This window comes from Gorilla gorilla, chromosome 3 (genome assembly GCF_029281585.2).
Source record: "Gorilla gorilla gorilla isolate KB3781 chromosome 3, NHGRI_mGorGor1-v2.1_pri, whole genome shotgun sequence".
Classification (NCBI taxonomy): domain Eukaryota; kingdom Metazoa; phylum Chordata; class Mammalia; order Primates; family Hominidae; genus Gorilla; species Gorilla gorilla.
In genome coordinates this window covers 164,342,611-164,370,063 of record NC_073227.2, presented here as the reverse complement: position 1 = coordinate 164,370,063, position 27,453 = coordinate 164,342,611, and the positions used below count along the sequence as shown (strand labels likewise).

Below are 27,453 nucleotides of genomic sequence, written 5' to 3'. Positions count from 1 at the left end.
CCTTTTAATTGGGTCATTTAGCCTGTTTTCATTCAAGGTTAATATTTGATATGTGAGGATTTAATGCTGTCATCTTGCTGTTAGCGGTTTATTATGCAGACTCAATTGTGTAGTTGCTTTATAGTGTCAACGGTCTATGTACTTAAGTGTGCTTTTGTGGTGGCCATAATGGTCTTTCATTTCCATATTTAGTGCTCCTTTAAAAACTTCTTGTAAGGCAGGTCTGGTGGTAATGAATGCCCTTAACATTTGCTTGTCTGATAAAGATCTTATTTCTCCTTTTTTGATGAAGCTTAGTTTGGCTGGATATAAAATTCTTGGTTGAGATTTTTTTTTTTTTAATAATGCTTAATAAAGGCCCCTAATCTCTTCTGGCCTGTAGAGTTTCTGCTGAAAGATATGCTGTTAGCCTGATGAGGTTCTCTTTGCTGCCTTTCTCTTCTCTTTAGCTGCCTTTAATATTTTTTTCTTTCATGTCAACCTTGGAGAGTCTGATGACTATGTGTCTTAGGGATAGTTGTCTTATACAGTATCTTGAAGGGTTCTCTGCATTTCCTGAATTTGAATTTTGGCCTCTCTAGTGAAGTTGGGGAAATATGCATGGACAGTATCTTCAAATATATTTTCCAAGTTGTTTGGTTTCTCTCCCTGTCTTTCAGGGATGCCAATGAGTCGTAGATTTGGTCTTTTTACATAATCCCATATTTCTAAGAAGTTTTGCACATTCTTTTTTATTCTTTTCTCTTTATTTTTGATTGTGTTCATTCAGAGAACCTTTTTGCTATGAGATTCTTTCCTCAGCTTGGCCAATTCTGTTGTTAATACTTGCAATTGGCCCGGCACAGTGGCTCTCATCTGTAATCCTAGCACTTTTGGAGGCCTAGGCAGGTGGATTGCTTGAGTCCAATGTGGGCAACATGGCAAAACCCCATCTCTTCAAAAAATACAAAAAAATTAGCCAGGCATGGTGGTGTGCACCTGTAGTCCAAGCTAGTTGTAAGACTGAGGTGGGAAGAGCACCTGAGCCCAGGAGGTTGAGGCTGCGATGAGCCATACATTCCAGCCTGGGTGACAGAGTTCAACTCCGTCTCAAAAAAAAAAAAAAGTAAATTAATTAATTTAAAAATAATAAATATTTTCAATCGTATTATGAAATTCTTGTAGTGTTTTCAGCTCTATCAGATCTGTTTGTTCTTTCTTCATTTCATCTTTCAGTTATTATATCATTTTATTGTTATCCCTAGATTCCTTGGATTGGTTTTGACTTTCACCTGAATCTCGATGATCTTTATTCCTATCCATATTCTGAATTCTATGTTATTTCAGTCATTTCAGCCTGGTTAAGAACCATTGCTGAGGAACTAGTGCAGTCATTTGGAGGAAGGAAGACACTATGGCTTTTTGAATTGCTAGAGTTCTTATGCTAGTTCTTTCTCATCTGTGTGGGCTGATATTCCTTTAACTGTGATGTAATTTTAATATAGTCAATTGACTTTGTTTCTGGATGTTTTCAGAGGACCAAGGCTTTGTTCAGGGTCTTCATATGTAGCTGAATTCTTGTCCTTGGTTTCACAGGGTGTTATATGCAAAGTATTTTTGGTTTTGAAGTTTGGGCTGTGATCTAGTAGATGGCGTGTAAGTGTAACGGCTGGTAGGCAGGCTCTTACTCAGCCACTTGGCTCCTCTGTGCATTTGCAGCCATGTTCCCTCTCAGCACTCTAACAGTGTGGGTTCCTCTCTTACCTTACTGCTGGCTGCAGATCTTGGTTTTGCACTCCTAAGCTATACACCACAGCCTTGAGGCAAGCTTAGGCTTTACACTCCCTCTCCAGCTTGGGGGCGACGAGGACAGAGACCTTAGCAGTGGTAATGGCAAAGGGCTTTCGACTTGTCTCTTGGAACTCCACCCCAAAGAAACACAGAGCCACTACCAATCAGAGTGGCTGTATTGTGAGCCCAAGCTTGGGGAACTGGGAAGGGCCTGCCTGGTGATGGGCAGGGAGTGCAGGAAGCTCACAGGGAGGACAGACTGGCCTCTTCTCCTTAGGGCAGCTAAGAGCTGGAGGTGTGAGTAAAGCACTCAGAATCTTTGTTCCTTTTCTTCTCTGGGGGCAGCAAGGGCAGTACCACTACAGTGGCAGTAAGAGAGGAACTTTCAGTTGCCTCTGGGAGCTCCACCCCAGAGAAATGCAGAGCCACTGCCAATGGAAATGTTCAGCCAGGAGGTGGTGCAGCTGTGCTGTGGTCTTGAGCCAGGAGCCCTGTCTGGTGAAGAGCAGGGGGTTGGGGGCTCACAGGGAAGGGGGACTTGGCTCCTGTCCATATGGCAACTGGCACAGTAGAGGTGGGAGTAAAGCCCTCAGACTCTTTGTTCCTTCCCCAGTCTGAGGGCAGCACTGGCAGAACCACTGCAGTGGCAGTGGCAGAGGGGCTGTCAGTTGCCTCTGGGAGCTCCAGCCCAGGAAGACACAGAGCCACTACCAGTGGGAATGCTCAGCCAGGGGCAGGGCAACTGCTCTGCAGTCCTGAGCTGGGGGCCCTGCCTGGTGAACAGTAGAGGCTCCCAGGAAACAGAAACTGAGCTCCTCTTCGTATGGTGTTTGTGGCATGCTGGAGGTGTCAGTGACTTGACCAGCCCTTTGTTCCTTCCCCAGTCTGAGGGCAGTAAGGGCAGTACCACTGCAGCTGCAATGGCAGAGAGGTTTTGCATTGTCTCTGGGATTTCCTCCCCAGAGAAATGCAGAGCCACCAATGACTAAAGGGTTCAAATGGGGACAAGATGGCTGTGCTGGGTTCCCAGATCAAGAGGCCCTACCCAGTGAGGATAACAGCAGCAGGGACTCGCATGGAGAACAGTCTGGGCAGTTTTCTATAAGCCTGCTGCACTGGGCTGGAGGCCTGAGTTAGTCCTGAATCTCTTTGCTCCCTCCCAAGCCTGAGCTCAGCAGGAGCCGGGGTTGTGCAGCAGCAAAAATGGTGGCACTGCTACTTCTGGGAGCTCTGTCCCAAGGAAGTGCGGAGCTGCTACCAGCCAAGAGCCTAGGTGGGGCTGGGGTGGCTGGTGTCCCAGGTTGGGAGGCCCTGCCCAGTAAGAGGTAGCAGAAGCAGGACTCATGGGGAAAACAGTCTATTTCTCCATAAGGCAGCTGTGCTGTGCTGGGGGTTACATTAGTTCTCAATCTTTTTGCTCTCTCCAGAGCCTGAAGACTGCAGGGGCCAGAGCTGCAGACCAGCAAAACTGACAGGCCTGCCTGCTACCACTGGGATCTCCATCCCAGAGAAGTGCAGGGCTGCTACCAGCCTGCAAGCTCAGGTGGCCACGCTGGGGTCCCAGGCCAGTGGGCTTTGTTTAGCGAGTTCAGTGGAGGCAAGTTGTGCAGTCCATCTGCTCTTCAGCTCTGTGAATTCAGCCCCTATCCTGGGGGCATGTGAGGCAGCAGGAGCTCCAGAGGCTGGTACCAGTGTTCCCAGGGATCCAAAGCCCCTGGGACTCCATGCATGCCTGAGCCTTAGCTCTGCCCAGGCTCCACACAGTTCCCTGTGTCTGTCTGGAGGCACCAGTGGTAGGAGTGGTCATGGGGGATTTCCAGAGCCCAGGGTTGCAAAGGTTCATGGAAGAACTGTGGGTCCCAGGAGGGTCGCACTCACCATTTACCCATGGTGGGGATCCTCCCCTGGCTTTGCCCCAGTCCTAGGTGGGCAGCCGTCCTGTCTCACTCTTCTATGTTCTCTGTGGGTCATGTTGCTTCCTTGATGAATCTCAGCCTGTCCACCTAGAAAATCCACCTGAAGAGCTTGTGTGTTTATTCACCACTCTCTGTCCTCTCCGTGAGAGCGGCACACACTAGCAGCTTCTAGTTAGCCATCTTGGCACTCCCCTCCCCTTTTTTTCATTCTTTTTTAAGTTTTCAGACAGGGTCATTTCTCACTCTGTATGTATCCATGAAACCAAGAGTGAATAAACCCATTTGGTTAGGTGGACTTCTTTGCCTGTGGTTTGAAAGAGAAATTTAGATTCCTTTAGATAAACCTCTTTGCATAAAAGTAATGATGCCTCTGCTAGCTGTCTGGTAGGGATGAACTAATAAAAGTAATGTTCATGCTTGGGGTAGTGATTCATGGGTTTAACAAGTAGAGTTGTAGAAGTAAGGCTTATACTTGATAATCCATTGAACCTAGTAAATATTTGACATCTGCTCAGGTTAGTTAACTATATTAATCTTATGTATATATGTATAAAGTATTACTTGTTACATTAATAATTATTATAACTTCTGTGTTCTTAATGCCTACTATTTGCCAGATACTGTGTTAGCATCCTTGGTCTACTATCCATAATCTTCAAAATAAACCTTATAAGGTAGCTATCATTATCCCCATTTTGCAGTTGAAGAAAAGAAACTGAGACTCAAAGAAGTTAAAGAATTAGTACAAGTAAACAATAAACCAAAATTTGAGTCAATGTCCATGAGATACAAAACCTTATCCATTACTCTCCTGCCTTAGTAATTTTCACTATAACCTTGTTCTTGTTTTTGTTTTTGAGACAGGCTCTCGCTCTGTCACCCAGGCTGGAGTACAGTGGCGTGATCTCAGCTTACTGAAATCTCTGCTTCCCAGGTTCAATTGATTCTTAAGCCTCAGCCTCCCAAGTAGCTGTGACTACAGGCACTCACCACCACACCCTGCTAATTTTGTACTTTTAGTAGAAATGGGTTTCACCAGGTTGGCCAGGCTGGTCTCAAACTCCTGGCCTCAAGTGATCTGCTCGCATCGGCCTCCCAAAGTGCTGAGATTACAGGCATGATCCACCGGGCCCGGCTTTGTTTTGTTTTCTTAATGTCACTATTTGGTGCCTTTTAGAAAATTTTTTGGAGTAATCTCAAACTTACAGAAGAGTAACAAGTAGAGTGAGACGCTTTTTTTTTTTTTTTTTTTTTGGTCAACTATTGAGAGTAAGTTTGGAACCATGTCTCCAAAAACTTACAATGTAATTCCTTCAAAGACATTCTCTTGTATAACCACAAAACAAGCATAAACTGAGAAATTAACTTGATACACTTCCATAATCTACTCAGACCTCATTCAAATTTCACCAGTTGCCTCAAATCATTCTTTACAGCAAAAGAATCCAGTTCTAAATCATGCATTATATTTAGCTGTCATGTCTGCTTTTGTTTTCTTCAACCTACAACAGTCCTCTCAACACCTTGATGCTTTTGAAGATTACAACCCAGTTATTATACTATACAGAATGTCTTCCAAATTTGGGTTTGTCTGATGGTTTTTCATAATTAGGTTCAGGTAATGCATCTTTAGCAGGAATATCACAAAGATGATACTATCCTCTCATTGTATTCTGTCAAATGGCACACAGTTTCCATTTATCCCATTACTGGTGGTGTTAACTTTGATCAGTTGGGTAAGGTAGTATCTGCCAGGGTTCCTCATTATATTCCCTTTTTTCCTTTGCAATTAATATTTTATGGAGGAGTACCTTGAGACAATATAAATATTCTGTTCCTCGATTTATTTTTATATTTATATCACTCAGGGGTTTCTATTTAATTCCATTGATTATCATGTTATGATCATTACATTTGATGACTTTCCAAATAAGTCGCAAAGAAGGTGTATGGTGAGGTGGACCAGCTTGAAAAAATGATTAATAACAACCAAGAGAATGGCAGAATTTCATGGCTTCATAAAATTGAGCAGAATGTTGTGAGATTAAAACAGATGTCTGGCAAAAGTGAATGAGTGAAACCTAATCAAAATAAAATGTATTACATTTATCTTCAAGTTTAAAAAATTAAAAAGGCAAATCCTTTCATTTCAAATTGAAGCTACCTTCAGAGATCCTTCAATAAATTGGCAGAATCTTGGTGGAAGTAGTTGGAAGGTGATGTGCCTGGTCTAGACGTGTAAAGCCCTGGTAAGGATGGCATGTGGGCATGGCACAAGGGACTACAAGGCATTTGGTAGAATATGGAAGTTCCCCCTTCTGGGGATCAAACCCAAAATATATGATCCTGAGAGTGTTGGGTACAAAGGTGAATGCCGCAGAGTTGGTGAGAGCTCTCATTTTTCTCTGAAGGAAAACTTATGACAAATCCTACTGTCTCACCAGTGCCTTTTCCTTTTTCACTAGCTGGAACAGATTATGTTGGTATCAGCCGAAATCTGGACTTTGCTCCAGGCATACACATGCAGACATTCCGAGTGACCATCCTTGATGACCTGGGACAGCCTACCTTGGAAGGCCCAGAGAAGTTTGAATTACTTCTTCAGATGCCTATGGGTGCAGTGCTTGGAGAACCAAATAAAACTACCATTTTCATCAAGGACACCATCACGGACTGTAAGCAGAGTGCTTGTAGTTCCTTTGATTGAAAGACTTTAAGAGGGAAAAAAACAGCCAAGATATGTCTCCTAACAACAGAATGAAACTCTACTGTTTATAGATCTTAGCAATTCTGGGATATCAGTGATATTGTACTGTCATTGGTGTTATATTCTGGTGATATGTGGAAATGTAATTTATATGACTGCATGGAGATAGAAATATATATACCTAGAAAACACTGAGCCCACAAATAATTAGACTGTGTTCATGTTCTTTTTCTATTTTGTTTTACTTTGTTTCTGAGGCAAGTAAGAAATCCACTGTGATCAATTAAATCAAAAGTTAAGATCAAAGAATTAACCTCTCTTTACTGATTGATGCTGCATATGAAACACTTTTCAACTCTCTCTCTCCATATATAAAGTTCCTTTAGCAAATTCTTCGATTTTTCTTCACAAGTCTTTATCAGAACTACTTGGTAGGGAAATTTTTCAACTCTTTATTCCTTTGCACTCTTTTGTAAAAAAAAAAAAAAAGGATAATAAACTGTAAAATGATGAACATGCAAGTAATGGAAAGGAGAAGAAAGAAGAGTTGAAGATTTGCATAGTTCACAAACTGCCCAATTAGTTCTTAACTAATGTTAAATTGACAATATATATAGCCGTGGCTAATACCACATAAATCAAAGTTTCCAAATTATTTTGAAACCACATCTTTGTGCCCCATCATTACTTTTTAGGTATTTCTTATGCAAATCTTTTTTTAAAATTTGTGTTTCAGACATTAACTTATTCTCAAGCCAACATAGTGTATAATAGAAACCATTCCCAGATGCATTTTTTCCAAATATTGAATAGGGATAAAAAGGCTCTTGAATGTGATATAGTCTGCATATATAGGCCAAGAAGCCCTTGTCTACTGTTAGCCCAGGTTTTGCTTCTTTGCTAGACTTTCATTTTCCCAACCAGAGGAAATATTTTTCTAAACTACCTTATAACTCTTGACCTCACTTCTCCCTCTGTAAAATGAGAAATTTGGACTCAATTTCTGTTAAGATCTCTTCCAGTTCTGTCTGATTCGTGTCTGAGTGCATATCCACCAACAGAAAATCACCCTCCCTCACCTTGCAATTTGCCCAACCACCAGGAGCAAAACTCTTTTAAACTCAAATTCAACAAATAGTTATTGGGCTGCTTCTTCAGGTCAAAGAGATATGTCCCCTTCACACACATTAGAAAAAAAGTAATAGAAAAACTACACATGGACCAAGATAACTCTCAGATATACCTAAGAGACCCCACAGATCCCCTGGTTCGGGCCTCAAATGAAGCAACAACTGAATTCCCTGCTGAGTACCTGTGTGCCCAGGGGAAATACACATTGTCGGCATTATGGAGGAATCTGTTTTGAACTCAAAATTAATTCCAGTCTTTCAGTGTTTTTCAGAAAATCACTCTTTTTCTCTCTCATTGTATTTTTTTGTTACTTAGGTACATTCAGATGAATGCAGTGTTTAGGCATTCATATTTTTGGGGGGAGGATATCACAAACAGTGCTTTTTATAAAGTCTGTTTCATTCCCAGTTTCTACCCATTAAGATATGCCAGAGAAGCAAAATTACATTTTTTAGGATAAAACCTGGTGTATTCTAGTTATGACTTATAGCATATTCTACAATTCAGTAACGAAAGTAATCTAGTGTCCTGAAAGAGTGAAAAAATGCCTGATTTCCTACCAGGAATGGAATTGCACACTATGGAAAACTGGGCTCATTTGTCATCCCTTATATACTCTTCCCTATGCTAACATTTTTATAGAAAAAAATATTAAGTATTTTTTTCTCACTTAAAACTTTAGTTTTCTCAGAGCTGGAAAGTGTAATGGAGATACACTAGATGTTGCTGTTCTTGTGTAAACTTTAAACGGAAAGTTGTTGTATATTTTATTTCAGTACCCAGGGCCCAATTTAAGGGCTCCACTGACAGGGTGAATGAAAAAGGCAGCTCAGGGCCATCATTTACTGGAGCAGAGACACCAGCCATAGGTCCTTGGTGAACTGCCATACCCACCAGGGCTCAGCCCAGGAGACAGTGAACTATGGGGAGCAACCCAACACTGATGACTCCACAGCTGGCTTTCTGCCAGCTAAGCATTCAAAAATTTGTTTGTCACTAAGGCAGCAGAATGTTGCTGCTCCTAACCTTATTTATAACAATAAATAATTATAAGCAGCCTAAATACCCAATACTCAGGAAATGGTTAACTGAATTATAGGATATCTACTTGATAGAATAGTATGAATTCTAGAGTATCCATGACCATGTGGCTATTGCAATCCTTAAACATATGGAAAAGACTAAAAGAAAATGCCTGGAAATGGTAATAACTTTCTATTAGGGTAATGAGATTATCAGTCATTTATTTTGTAAACGTACTCTAAAGTTATGCCGGTAAATATATGTGCTCATTAGCAAGTTGTTGCTATTTATGAAATTGAGGAAATTAAACAGATTATAATGACCTCATTCTGTTATTGTTATCACAATTTGTGATGAAGTCTCATAGGGTCCCTGCAGGAATATTTAGCACTGACTTGTCCTAATCCCTGGAACCTACGGATTTTACCTTATATAGAAATAGAAAAAGCATCTTTGCACATGTAATTAAGGATCTTGAGATAGGAAGATTATCCTGAATGGGCCCTAAATGTAATCACAAGAGTCCTCATAAGAGGACGTGAGATAGAGGTTACATACAGAAGAGGAGGATGCAATGTGACTATGAAAGGCAGAGATTGGAGTAATGGGGCTACAAGCCATGGAAGGCCAGCAGCCATTGGAAGCTGGCAGGCAGGAAGTAGATTCTCCTGCTGGAGGCAGTACAGCCGTGCCAACAACTAGGCTCTGTCCCAGTAATACTGATTTTGGACTTCTAAACTCCAGAACTAGGAGAAAGTAAATTTCTGTTTTTTTAAGCCATCAAGTTTATAGTAATTTGTTATAGCAGCCACAGGAAGCTGGTACCACAGGCAGGGAGAGATCAGGAGAGTTTGCTGGTATTGGCAACGAACTAAAATGAAGAACACTAGAAAGCACGCTCAGGGAATACAGACAGAGGTTGACACTCAGTGTCTGCTGTGAGGGGATCTTTCTGTAGAGATTCAAGGCCCTGTCCTGAAGACATAACGCAGTCCATCTGACAGAGGTAATACTTGGAAGCAGCATCAGCAGATAAACAATGTCCTGAAAGCAATGGGAATTCCAACCTGAGGCTTTAGTAGACCTATGTTTGGAAAGAAGCTGTAGGCAGTCCAGCATTAGCCTAATCTACCAATAATGTAAGTATTAATAAATCTAATGAAATAAAAACTATTCCTCGGCTGGGCATGGTGGCTCAACATCGCTGGTGTAATCTCGGCACATTGGGAGGCCAATGCGAGAAGACTGTGTGAGCCCAGGAGTTTGAGACAAGCCAGGGCAACATGGTGAGACCCTGTCCCTACAGAAAACAAAAAATTAGTCAGGTGTGATGGCCCAAGCCTGTAGTCCCAGCTACTTGGGAGGCTGAGGTGAGAGGATTACTTGAACCCAGAAGTTTGAGGCTGCAGTGAGCCACTGCACTCCAGCCTGGGCAGCAGAGCAAGACCCTGTCTCAAACAAAACAAAACAAAACAAAAACAACAACAAAACAAAGATAAAACTATGATTCTATTCCTCTACTCACAACATTTCTTACACAAAATATGTGGGTTCTTCCCACACCAAGAACCAATTCTCCCACCCTTGGGATACCAACTGGGTACCCTACCATTCCTACCTGGAGTTAGCATCAGATCCCACAGGTGAAGGGCTCAGTCCCTTAAGACTTCTCCCACTTCAGACACCATACTTCTGAACAACTTGGCTACAAATTGGAAGTGCCCATAACCACCTCTCAGGTTTGATAATTTGCAATAACAGCACATAACTCAGGGAAACACTTTTACTATTACTGGTTTATTATAAAGGATATTATAATAGATAGAAATGAACAGCCAGATGGGCCAGGCTCAATGTCTCACACCTGTAATCCCAGAACTTTGGGAGGCCAAGGTGGGTAGACCACTTGAGGTCAGGAGTTTGAGACCAGCCTGGCCAACATGGTGAAACCCCGTCTCTAGTAAAAATACAAAAATTAGCCGGGTGTGGTGGCATGTGCCTGTAATCCCAGCTATGCCGGACGCTGAGGCAGGAGAATCATTTGAACCCAGGAGGCAGAGGTTGCAGTGAGCCAACATTGCGCCATTGCACTCCAGCCTGTGTGACAGAGCAAGAGTCCATCTCAAAAAAAGAAAAAGAAAAAGAAGAAAAGAAATGAACAGCCAGATGAAGAGGGACATAGGGCAAGGTCCCAAAGGGTCCTGAGCACAGGAGCTGCTGTCCCCTGGAGTTTGGGATGCACCACCCTCCTACCATGTGGATGCATTCACTGACTTGGAACCTCTCCAAACCCTGTTATTTAGGGTTTTTATGGAGACTCCATTTTATAGGCATGGTTTATTAAATCATTGGTCATTGGTGATTGACTTAATCTCCAGCTCTTCTTGCCTCCCTCGAGGTTTGGAAGTGGGACTGAAATTTCCAACCCTGTAATCACATGGTTGGTTCCTCTGGCAAGCAGCCCATCCTTCAAGAGTCACCTCATTAGCATAAACTCATATATGGTTAACAGGGGCCTATTAGGAATAGCAAAAGACTCTCCACTTTCCTCTATCACTCAGAAATTCCAAAGGTTTTACTAGCTCTATGACAGGAATCAGGAACAAAGACCTTAAATGATATTTCTTATTTTATCACAATATCGCACTAGTAATATCAAGACTATAGAAAAAGACTCCAAATTTGGAGCATGACTAGAGAATACACACATACACACACACATACACACACATACACATACATATATATATACACACACACATATACATACATATATATTTATATATACACACACAAAAGTGTGTCTCTAAAGATAGATATCCCCCCTATATATTCCTCTATAAATCAAAATAAAATAATGATCAGATAAAGAAGAAATAAAATTTGTTAATAAGAATCCTTATACCGTTAAAGAGTGTTTTCAGAGCAGGGTTCATACATCCAGCTGTATCTCCAATTTTCCTTCTGTCTTCACTTATTCACCAATCTCACTTCTTGACGTGAAGTTCACGCTGTCAGTTGATGGACCATGGCCTCAGACTCCTCCATTCTTGGTATTATGGCATATCTTGGCACTACAATAGATCGAATGAATTTTAATTCAGAGCTAGCACAAATATGTTGGACTTTTTACAAAGCTATGTTCTTTGATTCTACAATGGAGCATCACAAGAAAAAAATATGATAGGAAGTTATGAATCATCACAAGAGCTTACCTTCTCTACCATACCCCCATTAATTTTGTACATTTTAAATATTTTAAATGTAATAAAATATAATAAAAATCATATGGATATACTTCCCTGGATTAAGCACCATGACCATTTTATCACATTGGATTTGTCTCATTCTAAAGCTCCAGTTCTTTCCGGGTCACTCTGGTCCTCAATATTGTACTGTGCCATAATAAAAATCAAATGTAATGATGTCCCCCAAGTACTGTAAGATCTGTAAGTGCCTTCTTATGGATAATAATTTTTATTGCTCTTACAATGTCAGAATTAATATATATATCATGTATATTTTAATATATTACATAATATATAATATGCATATTAAGAGGTATCTTGAATTGTAAAGGTATCTGTTTTGAACAGAAGTGCTTAACTTAAATAGACATAATGCTACAAGAAATATATTAACTGCGGAAGAATGTTGAAATTAAGCAACTCTTATACTTATTCAAAGAATGTTAAAGCAAAGGTATAGGCGCATCCCCGCTACAGAATGCACTCCTAGTGTCACTGAGTGAGGTCGACAGCAACCTTTTCTAAGATAGAACACCCCACTGGTGAGAGAGCATGCTTAAAGGGCCCAGTTCAGAGCTGAGTGAGGTGGGGCTCCCAGTGAGGAGGAAGCCTGTGCTAGGACCAGATCAGTGCAAACTCTGTGTAATGATTTTTAGCCCTAATGAACGTTTTTCACTGGGTCTGGACCCTGCCTCACTTCTCCCCAGCTCTCTGGCCATGGTAGACACTAAGTATACTTGAGCTTCCACTTCTTTCTTTTCTTAGGCCATTCTGAGTAAGTAAAAATGTATTGTATTTTTTTTAACATAATAGTTAACAAGTATGAAATAATTTCACTAAATATGTGTTGTATGCATGTGTGTGTGTTTATGATTTTTTTATGTCCACAATTACATCTTCCAAGGACTAAAAGAAATCCCATCAGAGAGTCTCCTAAGCACAACCATTGAAGGAAGAGCTCCATATGTTTTCATCTTGTTGAAGCAACAAGAAATTAGGCCACATTTGAACAAGGAATTTTTTGAGAGAAGTACATTGATATCTCAAAAATCAGTAATTGATTATTATTAATCAATTTATTCCAAGCCTGTTTCCCTTATAATATAGAAGTCAATAATTTACAGAGATAATTGTGTCAATGACTCAGTTTTTCACCTGCAAAATGAGAATATCTCCTTCATAGGATTATTGAGAATCAATATGATGATATATGTACACTAGTGTTCACTAGGCACTCAGCAAACTGTAATTACTATTCCTTGTTTTATTCTTATTATCCTGGAGTGGCCAGTCCCTTATGTTTTCATTAGCATCTGTTCTCCCAGGTCTCTGTCAGCCTCATCTGTCTGACACAGTGGGAGCTGAGGCTTTCTCAGCCAAGATTCAATATATCGGGCCTGATGACGCTGTTTACCTCATTTTAATCAAAATCATTGTGATGATACCGCACATGAATGATAGGTGTTACCACAAGACAAAAGGCACAAGCATGCATTCTCTGCAAGGAGAAGGGGGACCTCAGGGCCATGCCTCAGGCCACTGGAAGAACTGAAGATACAAGTAGGACCCAGTCACCCCATCCCCAAGCTCTGCCCTATGCAGGCTGTCTCCCTGGGTTCCAGGAATGCTGCCTGTCATGTCCACATGGCCTCTTGACAATTTTGAGCTCCCTCTCAGCCCTGATGGCAGGCCATGGTAGACACTAAGTATACTGAGCTTCCTTCTCTTGGGCAGACACTAAGTATATTTGAGATTCCTCCCATGTGGGCAAACGCAGTGCTCCAATCTTCTAGTGACAGCAAGCTCCACACCAAGGATGGCTTCACCACAAAGCACGCCAAGCACCTGGCAGTGCCCAGGCAGAGCCCCCCACCCTCAAACAGTGCAGTGCCTCCCTAAGACCTGCTGGCACCCTTTGCTTTCACTAGAACCTCAACCTGGAGGCCTACCCCTGTGAATTCAGCAGATATTATGACATGCCCAAACTGCTGACTGAGTGTGCTCCAGTGACTCCTTCGGCACTGATGGCCAGGTATGCTTCTGACAGGAGGACTGATGGGGATGGATGGTGGGGGACAGCTGGAGCAGAGCAGCAATCCATACTCATTAACTGGGGACAGAATAATCCATTAAAGGCTTAGAGCAATCCTAAATGTGAGTGTAAATGTGAATGAACGCCAGATAAATCAACTAATTGAAGAGGCAGCTCCACATCTGAAATTTCAAATGGAGCTTTAGATACCATCATATTTACTTTCAACAGTTTCCTTACTTGGAATTTACAAGATGCCTTCATATCCTTTTCCCATTTAATTGTCCTTAGTCCAATGTGAGGTGCTTATTAATATCCCATAATAGAAACAAAAATACTCCTGAGTTGTTCAGGTATCAAGGGGTGGAGCTAAGATTTGAGCCTACATCACCTGACTCCTAATTTTACATTTCTTCCACATCTTGCCATAAAAGCATGAATTGAAGTACCTGTGATTTGTTGATGTGCTTATACTCATAGCTGATAAGTATAGAGTTATACAAAGAATCATGGAACCTGAGGAAACTGAGGCTTGAGTTGATTCAATTGAAATGTACAAGCAAAAGTGCTTTAAAATGATGAGCTCCTAGCTGAGTGTTGTGAATCACACTTGTAATCCCAGCACCTTGGGAGGCCAAGGAAGAAGGATAGTTTGAAGCCAGTAGTTCAATAACAGCCAGGGCTACAAAGCAAAACCCTATCTCTACAAAAAAATTTAAAAATTAGCTGAGTGTGGTGGTGCACACCTGTGGTCCTGGCTACTTGGGAGGCTAAAGCAAGAGTACCTCTTGAGCCTGGGAGTTCAAGACTGCAGTGAGCTATGATTGTACCACTGTACTCCAGGCAGCCTGGATGAGACCCTGTCTCAAAAAAAAAAAAAAAAAAAAAAAAAGATGAGCTCCTGTTCCATTTCAGCAAATTATTTTTCCCAGCATCACATTGGCTGTGATATGGCTGAGACTATGACTCTATTCTCCTGACTGCTAGCTAGCCCAGTGCTTACTCCACCTAATGGAGGGTGATTTGAAAGATTTTTCCTAAAGCCTTTTTAGACTTCTTATCCTCTTCTTTTAAATGTAAAGCAAAGTATCAGATTTCTTGGCACCTTTTTTAAAGTGATTTAATGTTGGTAGTTGATGTGGATTGGCTGTGTTCCCACTCAAATCTCACCTTGAATTGTAGTAATCCCCATGTGTCAAGGGCGATTACTTTGGACTGTGGACTTTTGAGTTAATGCTGAAGTCAGTTAAGACTTTGGGGGATTGTTGGTAAGGCATGATTGGTTTTGAAATGTAAGGACATGAGATTTGGGAGGGGCCACGGGTGGAATGATACGGTTTGGCTGTGTCCGCACCAACATCTCACCATGAATTGTAATAATCCTCATGTGTCAAGGATGGGGCCAGGTGGAGATAATTAAATCATGGGGGCAGTTTCCCCCAACTATTCTCATGGTAGTGAATAAGTCTTACAAGATCTGGTGGTTTTATAAACGGGAGTTCCCTTGCACAAGTTCTCTTGCCTGTTGCCATGTAAGACATGAATTTGCTCCTCATTTGCCTTCCGCCATGATTGTCAGGCCTTCCCAGACATGTGGAACCATGAGTCCATTAAACCCCTTCCTTCATAAATTACCCGGTCTCAGGTATGTCTTCATTAGTAGCATGAGAATGGACTAATACAGTAGTAAAACTGTCTGATGGGCTCAAGTGTAAAAGTCAAATGGATAGCCTCACCTGATCCAGAAGTATCACTGCTGACATCTACCTATGAGCATTAACATGAGCCCAAAGTTTCCCTATATCCTCCTTTGTGGCAAATAAGAAACAGGTTAGACAGCTGTAGAAGAGAAAAAAGACATACAGCCAAATGTGTAAAGCTTTGAAAATTGCTGTCTTAGTCCATTTGTGTTGCTATAAAGGAACACCTGAGGCTGGGTAATTTATAAAGAAAAGTTTATTTGGCTCACAATTCTGCAGGCTGTACAGGAAGCATGGCACCAGCATCTGTTTCTGGTGAGGCTTCAGGAAGCTTTCAATTATGGCAGAAGGTGAAGGGGAGCTGGTGTGTCACATGGCAAGAAAGGAAAAAGGGGGATGGAGGTGCCACACTCTTTTAAACAACAAGCTCTCCTGTGAACAAACAGAACAAGAACTCATTCATTCTGTAAGAAATGCACCAAGCCATTCTTGAGGTATCCACCTCATAACCCAGACACCTCCAGCCAAGCCCTGCCTTCAGCATTGGGGACCAAATTTAAACATGAGATTTGGAGGGAACAAATACCCAAACTATATCATTCTACCCCTTCCCTCCCAAATCTAATGATCTTCTCACACTGCAAAAAAGAATCATCCCTTCCCAATAGTCCCCCAAAATTTTAACTCATTCCAAGCATCAGCTCAAAAGTCCAATCTGAGACTGAGCATGGTGGCTCACACCTGTAATTCCCGCACTTTGAGAAGCCAAGGTGGGCAGATCACTTGAGGTCAGGAGTTCAAGACCAGCCTGGGCAACATGGTGAAATCTGTCTCTACTAAAAATATAAAAATTAGTGAGGCATGGTGGCACACACCTGTAATTGCAGCTACTTGAGAGGCTGAGGCAAGAGAATCACTTGAACCTGGGAGGCAGAGGCTTCAATGAGCTGAGATCGTGCCACTGCACTCCAGCCTGGGTGACCAGGTGAGACCCTTAACTCAAAAAAAAAAAAAAAAAAAAAAGGTCCAAAAGGTCCAATCTGAGACTCAAGGAAAGTTCCTTCCATCTATAAGCCTGTAAGATCAAAAACAAGTTATGAGAATTAAAAATAAAAATTATGTGATCATCTCAACAGATGCAGAAAAAGCATTTGACAAAACCCAGCATCCCTTTATGATCAAAACCCTCAGCAAAATCGGCATGAAAGGGACATACCTCAAGGTAATAAAAGCCATCTATTATAAACCCATAGCCAACATTATACTGAAAGGGGAAAAGTTGAAATCATTCCGCCTGAGAACTGGAACAAGACAAAGATGCCTACTTTCACCATTTCTATTCAACATAGTACTGTAAGTCTAGCCAGAGGAATCAGACAAGAGAAATAAATAAAGGGCATCCAAATCGGTAAAGAGGAAGTCAAGCTGTCACTGTTCACCAATGATATGATCATATACTTAAAAAACCCTAAAGACTCATGCAGAAACCTCCTAGATCTGATCAATGAATTCAGTAAAGTTTCAGGATAGAAAATCAATACACACAAATCAGTACCACTGCTATACACCAACAATGACCAAGCTGAGAATCAAATCAAGAACTCAACCCCCTTTACAACAGCCACAAAAAAAAATAAAATAAAATACTTAGGAATATACCTACCAAGGAGATGAAAGATCTCTACAAGGAAAAACTACAAAACACTGCTAAAAGAAATTGTAGATGATACAAACAAATGGAAACACATTCCATGCTCATGGATTTGAAGAATCAATATTGTGAAAATAACCATACTGCCAAAAGCAATTTACAAATTCAATGCAATTCCCATAGAAATACCATCATCATTCTTCGTAGAACTAGAAAAAACAATCCTAGAATTCATATGGAACCAAAAAAGAGCCCACATAGCCAAAGCAAGACTAAGCAAAAAGAACAGATCTGGAGGTATCACATTACCTGATTTCAAACTATAGTACAAGGCTATAGTTACCAAAACAGCATGGTCATGGTATAAAAATAGGCTCGTAGACCAGTGGAATGGAATAGAGAACCCACAAGTAAAGCCAAATACTTACAGCCAACTGATCTTCGACAAAGCAAACAAAAACATAAAGTGGGGAAAGGACACCCTATTCAACAAATGGTGCTAGGATTATTAGCAAGCCACAAGTAGGAGAATGAAACTGGATCCTTATCTCTCACCCTATGCAAAAATTAACTCAAGATTGATCAGGAACTTAAATCTGGCCAGGTGTGGTGTCTCACGCCTGTAATCCCAGCACTTTGGGAGGCCAAGGCAGGCAGATCACGAGGTCAGGAGATCGAGACCATCCTGGCTAACACAGTGAAACCCCGTCTCTACTAAAAAATCCAAAAAATTAGCTGGGCGTGGTGGCAGGTGCCTGTAGTCCCAGCTACTAGGGAGGCTGAGGCAGGAGAATGGCATGAATCTGGGAGGTGGAGCTTGCAGCGAGGCGAGATCGCGCCACTGCACTCCAGCCTGGGTGACACAGCGAGACTCCATCTCAAGAAAAAAAAAAAGAACTTAAATCTAAGACCTGAAATCATAAAAATTCCAGAAAATACATCGAAAAACTCTTCTAGACATTGGCTTAAGCCAAGAACCCAAAAGCAAATGCAACAAATAGAAAGATAAATAGGCAGGACCTAATTAAACTAAAAAGCTTCTGCACAGCAAAAGAAATAGCAGAGTAAACAGACAGCCTCAAGGGAAAAAAAACAAATACTCCTATCAAAGAGTGGACGAAGGATATGAATAGACAATTCTCAAAAGAAGACATGCAAATGGCCAACATAGGAAAAAATGTTCAACATCACTAACGATCAGGCAAATGCAAATCAAAACCACAATGCGATACCACCTTACTCCCACAAGAATGGCCATAATTAAAAAATCAAAAAATAACAGATGTTGGTGTGGATGTGGTGAAAAGTAGAACTGCTGTTTGATCCAGCAATCACAGTCTTGGGTATCTACTTAGAGGAAAAGAAATCATTATATGAAAAAGACACTTGCACATGCATGTTTATAGCAGCACAATTCACAATTGCAAAAATATGGAACCAGCCTAAATGCCCATCAACCAATGAGTGGATAAAGAAAATGTGGTATATAGTTAACCATGGAATGCTACTCAGTCATAAAAAGGAATGAAATAATGGCATTCACAGCAACCTGGAAAGAGACCATAATTCTAAGTGAAGTAACTCAGGAATGGAAAAACAAACATCGTATGTTCATATGTTGTAAATGAGAGCTAAGCTACGAGGATACAAAGGCATATATAAGAGTGACATAATGGACTCTGGGGACTTGGGGGAAGGGTTGCGGGGGTGGTGAGGGATAAAAGAGTACACATTGGGTACAGTGTACACTGCTTGGGTACAGGTGCACAAAAATCTCAGAAATCATCACCAAAGAACTTTTTCATCCAACTAACCAGCACCTGTTCCTCCAAAACTATCGAAATAATAAAAAAAAAAAAACAGGCTGAACATGGTGGCTCACACCTGTAATCCCACCACTGTGGGAGGCCAAGGTGGGTGGATCACGAGGTCAGGAGTTCGAGACCAGCCTGATCACCATGATGAAACCCTGTCTCTACAAAAAACAAAAAACAAACAGAAACAAGTAGTATCTGTTGATATTGTAAAGAGCAAATCAAACTACTGTTATAGCACATCTGGTTTTCTAATGAGAAAATGCTTATAAAGTATGTCTAGAGTGGAAAATCCTGCTCACTTAAATAGGATAAATTATATCTTCCAGAGGTCCTAGTAAGAGTGAGTGAAGAACAATGAGTCAGGGAACCCAAGAAGATACTGAGTTGTAATTACCATGTCCATATTAACAACATACAAGAAAACTTATAATTTAGATGACTAATAAGGCCTTTCATTCTCTCCTACCACTTTCAGGTTTCTCTTACTGTTTCTGGGGTGATAGTGTTGAAAATAATGATTCTTAGGCACTTTTACAGAATAGCAATATTTAGTAACCATGATTTGGCATAAAAGGATATCAGGTTAATTTATATACAATTTTGCAAGAAAAGTGTGGTAACTTACTGATCTTTTTCTGAAGCATACACCAGCCACAAGAAATGCTAACAATTCTGTATACTATAGCAGTTCGCCTCTCAGTTGTGTCTTATGCACTGCCATGTTTATACATGGGATCCTAACCTTTTAGACTGAAATACATTTAAAAAGTTATAACCTTCAGGTCTCAGAAACAACATATTTAGTTTACATATTTTCTTTCCATTAAGAAAAGGTTTAGCATTTGAGTAAGAACATGACACCTTCTGCTTTCTTAATATCATATTGTCTTTAGCATATAACCACCTTTAGATTAAAAACCTGGAGGAAAATGGTTATTTGCCAAAAAGTAATTTTCTTCCCTCAACATTTAGGTGAAAACACAAGGCACAAAGTGAAATACAGCCTGGAAGAATATTTATAGAAAGACAGAATTGTATAGAAAGGTATAGAAAGACAGAATTGCCTGACATAAAAATTATTTTAGAATATAAAACATAATTTTAGAAAATGATAAATATGATGGGGTATAATTATTTATTCATAATTCTGGAAAAGTAATAAAGATACATTCACTATATTTAACCAAAAGCATAAACATTCTTTTAAAAAGTAGTACTTGTTATTCATTATGTGCCTTTTTAAACTAATTCAATTATCTTTACTGTATATGATTTTCTCTATATAGATTTCTATTCTGTATGTTACATTCTATTTTTTACTTACAAGCAAATTTTTTAAACTTAAATGTGTTAACTCTCTTGAAGTTATGTGCTATCAATAAATAAATAATATTGAGAATATTACCTTGAAAAATCAAAAAAAAGAAAACAAGTTATGTTCTTCCAAGATACAATGATGAAATAAAGACTGATAAACATTTCCATTTCAAAATGGAGAAATAGGCCAAAAATAAGGGGCAACAGGCCCCACAGAAATCTGCAACCCAGTAGGGCAGACATTAAATCTTAAAGCTCCAAAATAATCTCCCTTGACTCCATGTCCTACATCCAGGCCACACTGGTGCGAGGGGTGTGCTCCCAAGGTCTTGGACAGTCAGACCCCTATGACTCTGCTGGGTGCAGCTCACATGGCTGCCCTCATGGGTTGGAGTCGAATGCCTGTGGCTTTTCAAGGCTGAAGGTATAAGCTGGCTCTTCCATTCTGGGATCTGGAAGGCAGTGGCCTGTTCCTACAGCTCCACTAGGCAGTGCCTTGGTGAGGACTCTCCATAGGGGGCTTCAATCTCATATTTCACCTCAGCACTGCCCTATCGAGACTTTCTACAGGGCCTCCACTCCTGCAGCAGGCTTTTTCCTGGGCACCCAGTCTTTCCACTATATCCTCTGCAATCTAGAGGAAAGTTGCCAAGACTCCACCACTCTTGCCTTCTGCCTGCCTGCAGAACTAACACCATGTAGAAGCCTACAAGGCTTATGGCTTGTGCCCTCTAGAGCAGTTGCCCAAGCAGTATCTGGGGCCCTCTAAGCTGAGGCTGGAGCCAAAGCAGCTAGGATTCGGGGAACAGTGTCCTGACTCTGTACAGGGTAATGGGGGGCCCCAGACTTGGTTCCCAAAATCATTCTTTCCTCCTAGATCTCTGGGCTTGTGAAGGGAGAGGCTGCCTTGAAGAATTACCTTCAATAATTTATAATATAACCAGGAATCAAATTTCTTATTACCTTTCTTCATGGGTTTTCTGGCCTCTAAAATGGTAAAAAGATTAATTCTGTTCCTAGAGATAAGTATCCAGCAAGAAGATCTGTAACAAGTCAGATACCAAGCAGAGTTAACCACACAGTAGGAAAATGTGCCCGTACACGCTGTCATTGGGTGCCCACATCAACCTCTAATGTGAAATTTAAGTAACAGAAAGAGGAAGAGTATTTTTTAAATGTACCAAAACATGAAAAAGTTTTATTGACTGGCAGAGGTAAAGTTAAAGTAATAGATTTACCAGAAGGTAGAAATACTAGTTGAGGGTGTTGTTTCCCCCACCCTCCTACAAAATGCTGCTTCCACAGTTTCTCCAGAACTTGCAGTTACTTTCTGACTCCACATATTCACTACTCCCTGATTTCAGAGGAGGGTCCAAATCTCTTTATTTTCCAAATTGATCACTTTGAACCCTGACATTTCTAGGCCCCAGACCTTAACAATAAGCCTCAGTCTTCTTCACCAGCTCAATCATTTCTGCCTGCCACCTTTCCTTCTTCTCAGAAAAAGCTCACTTTATGGGCTGATACCTGGAACCCTAGTGGTCATCAGAAAATGGGGTTTAATACTTGGCAGTCACATGTATGCTTGATATTTCCCAATCTCAATGCCTAGGATGGCATATCCCCTCTGTCTTGTAACCAGAAAAATGTCATTTGTCCTCAGACTAAAGAGATCATGGAGAACTGTTTCAGCAATAGATATGGAGCAAGGAAGCATTATTCTTTCCTATGCCTGCATGGAACAGCAACTGAGGTTACAAATAATACTCCCCTGTTTTCAGTCTTTCAATGGCTTTCTATCACAAACTATTTTGTGGACTTAGGGAAAAATCAAAACATATTTCTTGTCTACAGGACCGTAAAAGCTCTATTTACATGATGTGGCCCTAACTAAGTCTCCACTATTATTTACCACCTCTCTCTCCCTCCCCCACTACACTCCAGCCATGGTGTCTTACTGCTGTTCTTCAAACATAACAAGCACTTTCCCATCACAGGGCTTTTGCACTTGCGGTTCCCCCACTCCTCCTAAAGATCTTCACACAGATGTTTGATGGTTAACTCTCTTACATTATTCAGTTTTTCATCCAAATGTCATTTCCCTGGAAACAACTTTGCTGACCACCCTAAGGCAACAACCCAACATCAGTATCTGCTTACTCTGTGTTGTTTGTCTTCACAGCAGTAACGACTTTCTGGATTTTTATGTGTTTGTTTATGCATATGTATTAGCATATAAACTCCATGAACGCTGAGGTTTTGTCATTCTCTTTATTATTGTATCTGTGGTACCTAGAATGGTGCCTGATACGGAAAGGTTCTATATAAATGTATGTTAAATGAAGGATTTGACCAAGGAGTATCATCAAATTTCCTGTTGCCTGAGCCAGTAGCTGACTTCTCTGTTGCCCCTTGCTTTCAAGCAGCTGGTTGAGTAATTGTATTATACACATTGGGTGGCCAACTGCCATTCTGAGACCTAATTTTCTAGTTCTAAAGAAACTATAAAATTGATCTGAAGAAACTACTAGAGCCAACAATAATTCAGGAATTCATCCCACCATCTGAGCACTAATTTCTTGACTTTCCTCTGAAGATAGGTGCTAGACCTTTGGCAAACAATGGCAGCAAAGGACAGGAAAAGTCAAGTTAAGACCTATTTTGCCTTAGCACTGCTATATTCCTATGGTCACAAGTGTTTCATAGTATAATCACATCCTCTTGTTTAAGTGGCATAGGCTTAGGATTGTTATTTTTCTTTAGCATACACATAAACAGGGGCCAAAATTGAACTCAACGGCTGTATATTGGCTACATCAAATATTGCAGTAAGAATCTGGACTTTGGGGTTTGAATGGACAAATCTATAATTTTCCTCTGATATTTTACAAATAAACTTTTCCATCAAGGAGTCTACACACACTGGTTCTACATTTTCTTTACCATCAGATCCTGTTTTGAACACTACCATGCCACTGAAGAAAACTGTTCTCTCCAAGGTCAATCTGCACTGACCTGTATCAGTCATTAAATCCAATGCCTCCTTCCAAATTTTCCACAACAGCTTTCAAAACCTGTGACATTCTGGGTCTCCTCCCATAACTGACTCCCACTTTACAGGCAGTATAATGTAGAAGACAGTGCATGGACAATAAAGTCATACCATTCTGGATCAAGCAAATCTGTTCCAGTTTTGAATTCTCACTCAACCACCTATTGGCTACACAATTTTAAACGAGTGGGTTCACAAACCTCTAAGCTTTACTTTCCTAACCTATATAATGGAAGCAATCATATCCACCAAATGTTGTGGTTATGAAAACTAAATAATAATATTGTCTTTGGCACACGGTTAGACATTAAATGAATGTAAGTTTTCATCTTTCTTTCGTATCCTCTATCACTTCCTTGACTATTTTGTCTTCTTTCAACAAAGTCTCTCCTGTTATTTTCATTTATTCCATTAACTATCAGTTTTTGAAGGGCTCATGTAAATATTCAGCTCCACACTTATTGAAAATTTCTTAATTACTTACAAAATTTGTAAGTCACTGATATGTGACTTACCTAATGTAATTACCCTAATGTAATGCCCCACGGGGTGGGACAGGAAGGTGGGTGTCTGCGGTGGAAGCAGGATGGTACCCACGTGGAGGTGTCGGCCATGTCGAGGATGCTCCCTGGTGGCAGGGTGGAGGGGATGAGCATGTTGTCGATGGTGATAGTGATGCGGAGGCGGGAGGGCAGGGGCCCCACCTGGAACAGGCTACTGATGTCGGTGTCAAAGGGGAGGTAGATCCCTCATGCTCTAGCGCGTCGACCCCATTCACCCACACGATGGCATAGCAGTGGGCACTGACAATCCTCAGTACCACTCTTGTGTGCAGGTCCTGGGTCCATTGCTCCGGGAGGGTCACCTCCCGTTCGTACCACATCTGGTCTACAAAATGCCGCAGCCGCCAGTCCTGGCCAACGTCGTTGAAGCTGGAGGGAACCGGTATGTCCAGGGTGGAGCCCGACTCTCGCAGCAGACGCCGATACCACTGCTCCTAGAAGCCAAGGCACAGTTTGTCGAAGAAGTCGGCGCGGAAGCTCCAGAGGCGGTCCAGCTTCTTCCGCTCCCGCGACGGCCTCTCTCTTCGGTACAGCATCCCGCCCTGCAGCGCCAGCGCGCACCCCACAACAGCGGCCCGAGCGCCTACCAGGCGTCCGCCGTCCCCCGGACCATGCTTTCCGCTCCTCTGCTGGGCCGCCGTCTGCGGGCCTAAGAGCAGCGCGGGAGGAGCCCTGCGGACTGGTCGCGCGCGACGTGACGCGCCAGTCGCGCAGAGGGAAAGTATTTTTTTAAAACCAAGAGATTTGAACTGACGAACAATTACAAATACCCAAAGGGATGATTTGTCCCCCTGTGTTTAAAAGTCTTGGTGGTAGACAATCAAGGATGTTTCCAACATGTACGTAGAAGACTCTGACCTTCTAGCACCACTGTTCGGGTGTTAAACCGGGCCTAGTCCTACGTGACTGCCTGCGCCTTTCTGTCTTCTAGTCTTTCACCCCCAGCTGCAGCTGGTAGCCGGCAGCGTTTGACCTGCAGTGGGCAGCTCACCTTTGTTCCTAACACTGCCATCTTGCGGATGGGGTCTGCAGCCGCCAATCAGAGCGTCAGGGTGAGCCTGGGGAGACCTCTACAGGTGCCTGTGGTTTCATTGTAACTACCTAAACTATTCATTCTCTTATCAAGCACCCAGTCCCAGTACTGTCCAGTTACAATAAGGAGCCCAATGATAATTTTTTTTAAAGATTAGTTCCTGCTGTGAAGAAACTAAACTCAGCGTACTCTTGAAGGAGCTCCCTCTAACTTATCTTACGACTATTAAGGGTGAGAAGAAAGCACTGTAGCGTCTGCAGCATTTAGATTGGTAGGAGTATTCTGCAAGACCTGTGCCATTACTTTTATCAAGTTGGCTCCCAGGGAAAGAGGTGGCTGGGGAGGAGGGGGAGCGCAAAAAATAGGAGGCTGGGGGAAAGCCAATACCCAGAGAAAAGACCTTTCTACAACTGGAAAGCATACTAAGAAAGCAAACTTATCCATCTACTGGGATTAAAGGGAATACAAAATGAAAAAAAAAAAAAAAAGTTACTCCTTGCAAAGCTAGGATGACCAGATGGCCCCTTGCCACCTCCTAGAAAGGAGTCTGAAAGTCAGCTAATCACCAGCCTGTTTGTGAGGAAGAGCCAGTAAGAACTCCGCCTTTGCACAGCAAATCTGTATCATCTATATTCTTCTTTTTCCCTCCACTCAGGATCCCTACACCCAGCCAGCATGGGCATCAAGGAAAGCAGGCTGGTAAACTTCAGGGCAGAGATCTGCTTCTGAAGGCAGCTAGTAATGTCTCACCCAGCTAAGCCTTGCTACTAGGCAACAGCACTGCCTCACTCAAGAAATTATCAATCTGCATCAGGCCAGATGCAGTGGCTCACACCTGTAATCTCAACATTTGGGAGGCAGAGGCAGGCAGATCATTTGAGGCCAGGAGTTCGAGACCAGCCTGGCCAATATGGTGAAACCCTGTCTCTACTAAAAATACAGTAATTAGCCAGGTGTGGTGCATGCCTGTAGTCCCAGCTATCCGGAAGGCTGAGCCAGGAGAATTGCTTGAACCTGGGTGGCAGAGGTTGCGGTGAGCCTAGATCGCACCACTGCACTCCAACCTGGGTGACAGAGCAAGACTCTGTCTCAAAAGTCACTAGTCTGCATGAGACACAGAAGCTTTGACAAAAATTCAAACAGCCATGGAGAAATACCGATGGTCTACAGAAGCAGTGCTTAGTCCTTGCTAGAATTCTCTAGTTTTGAAACATGGGAATAAGTAGAACTGCCAGTGTGTCTGATGAGTAACTGTGGTATTTATTGCAACTGAGCTCTAGAAAGAGGCTACTGTTGTCTATGATCTGTCCTTTCCCCAACCACCCAGGCATCTCTTTGTCCACTCCAGTGATGTCTGCAGACCACCCTAATGTCACCTCAAGAGGGGTGAACCAACCTTCCACTGGCCAGCATAATAGCCCTGGAGTTTCATCTCAGATTTCATAGTGAATTCGGCTTTCAGGGCAGGATTTAGTTTGGGATGAAAAAGTGTTTCCATTAAGTATTGTATTTGAATCTTGGGTTCTTCAATGATTGAGGAAGACTAATAAAGAAAAGTTTACAAATAATCACATGAACTAAATTAGGACTTCAAAAGTTTAATGAAGTGAAATAATCTCTACTTATCTCTATTTCTTTTCCCAGTTTATTCACAATCTATATACATAAAAACTCCTTTGGGTTGTCTACATCAAAAACAAGAATTTCTGTAGTAAGCAAACTATATGCATATTCTTTGTATTAATAAAATATTTTTGTCAATGTAGCGTTTACATTGTTTATATTACAAAGTTTCCAACATTAACTAAATTCTGATAAACTTTCTTCTTGTACTGGAGATACATGATATGCAACATTAAATATTGATGTCCTAGAGATTAGAGCCACACACCTTGTATGCTGTAGAATTAAAGGCAAGCACCTAGATCCTCAATCTTCTCATAGCCTCATTACCCCCCAAAAAATCTGTCATTAGAGCTAGGGAATCTCTCAGGACACAAGGGAATCTGTGATAACAAAGAATGAAGACCCATGTTGACAGTCTTGAGTATCTCAGGTGAGGTGCCAGTCCACTTCTGAAACAATGCTTTGCCTCTTATGCCTGTGGAGAAACTATTCCACTTCTTTATTTTTTTCATTTAGAATCATATCATTTCAGTCTTTTTCTTCTTACTTCAATTTTGGTTCTTGTAGCATAGTCTTTTCTGGTAACTACCATAAAGTTAATGCTGCAAAAGCCTATTTAATCATTCTAATAAAAACCTTAACAGATCCAAAACGATTCTGGGATGTACACAGCGAAGTTACTTCTGCAGCACTGCTCCACACCAAGAATATATTTTGCCCATTATCTGTCATCTAAGGGATGCCATCACCTTTGATCTTGACATCAGATTCCAACAGGCAAAGATACATTTTGGTAACAGCTATGTACATATACAAAATATGTATATATTTTGGTAACAGCTACTCTGTTAATACATGTCTTCTAGC

The 27,453-nt window shown here is 41.4% G+C and overlaps 1 protein-coding gene and 1 pseudogene across 1 annotated transcript in view; one reads left to right on the top strand and one right to left on the bottom strand.

The window, feature by feature from the left end:
* The window catches only part of FREM3 (FRAS1 related extracellular matrix 3), a 123,120-nt gene extending 116,295 nt beyond the window's left edge, over positions 1 to 6,825 (top strand). The window contains exon 8 of the mRNA XM_004040430.5: positions 6,152 to 6,825. Coding sequence (XP_004040478.5) covers positions 6,152 to 6,393 — 242 coding nt within the window. The 3' untranslated portion in view covers positions 6,394 to 6,825. The remainder of the gene's footprint in view (positions 1 to 6,151) is intronic.
* Positions 6,826 to 23,888: 17,063 nt separating this feature from the next.
* Positions 23,889 to 24,939, bottom strand: LOC101151057 (beta-glucuronidase-like; annotated as a pseudogene).
* Between the last annotated feature and the right edge of the window lie 2,514 nt (positions 24,940 to 27,453).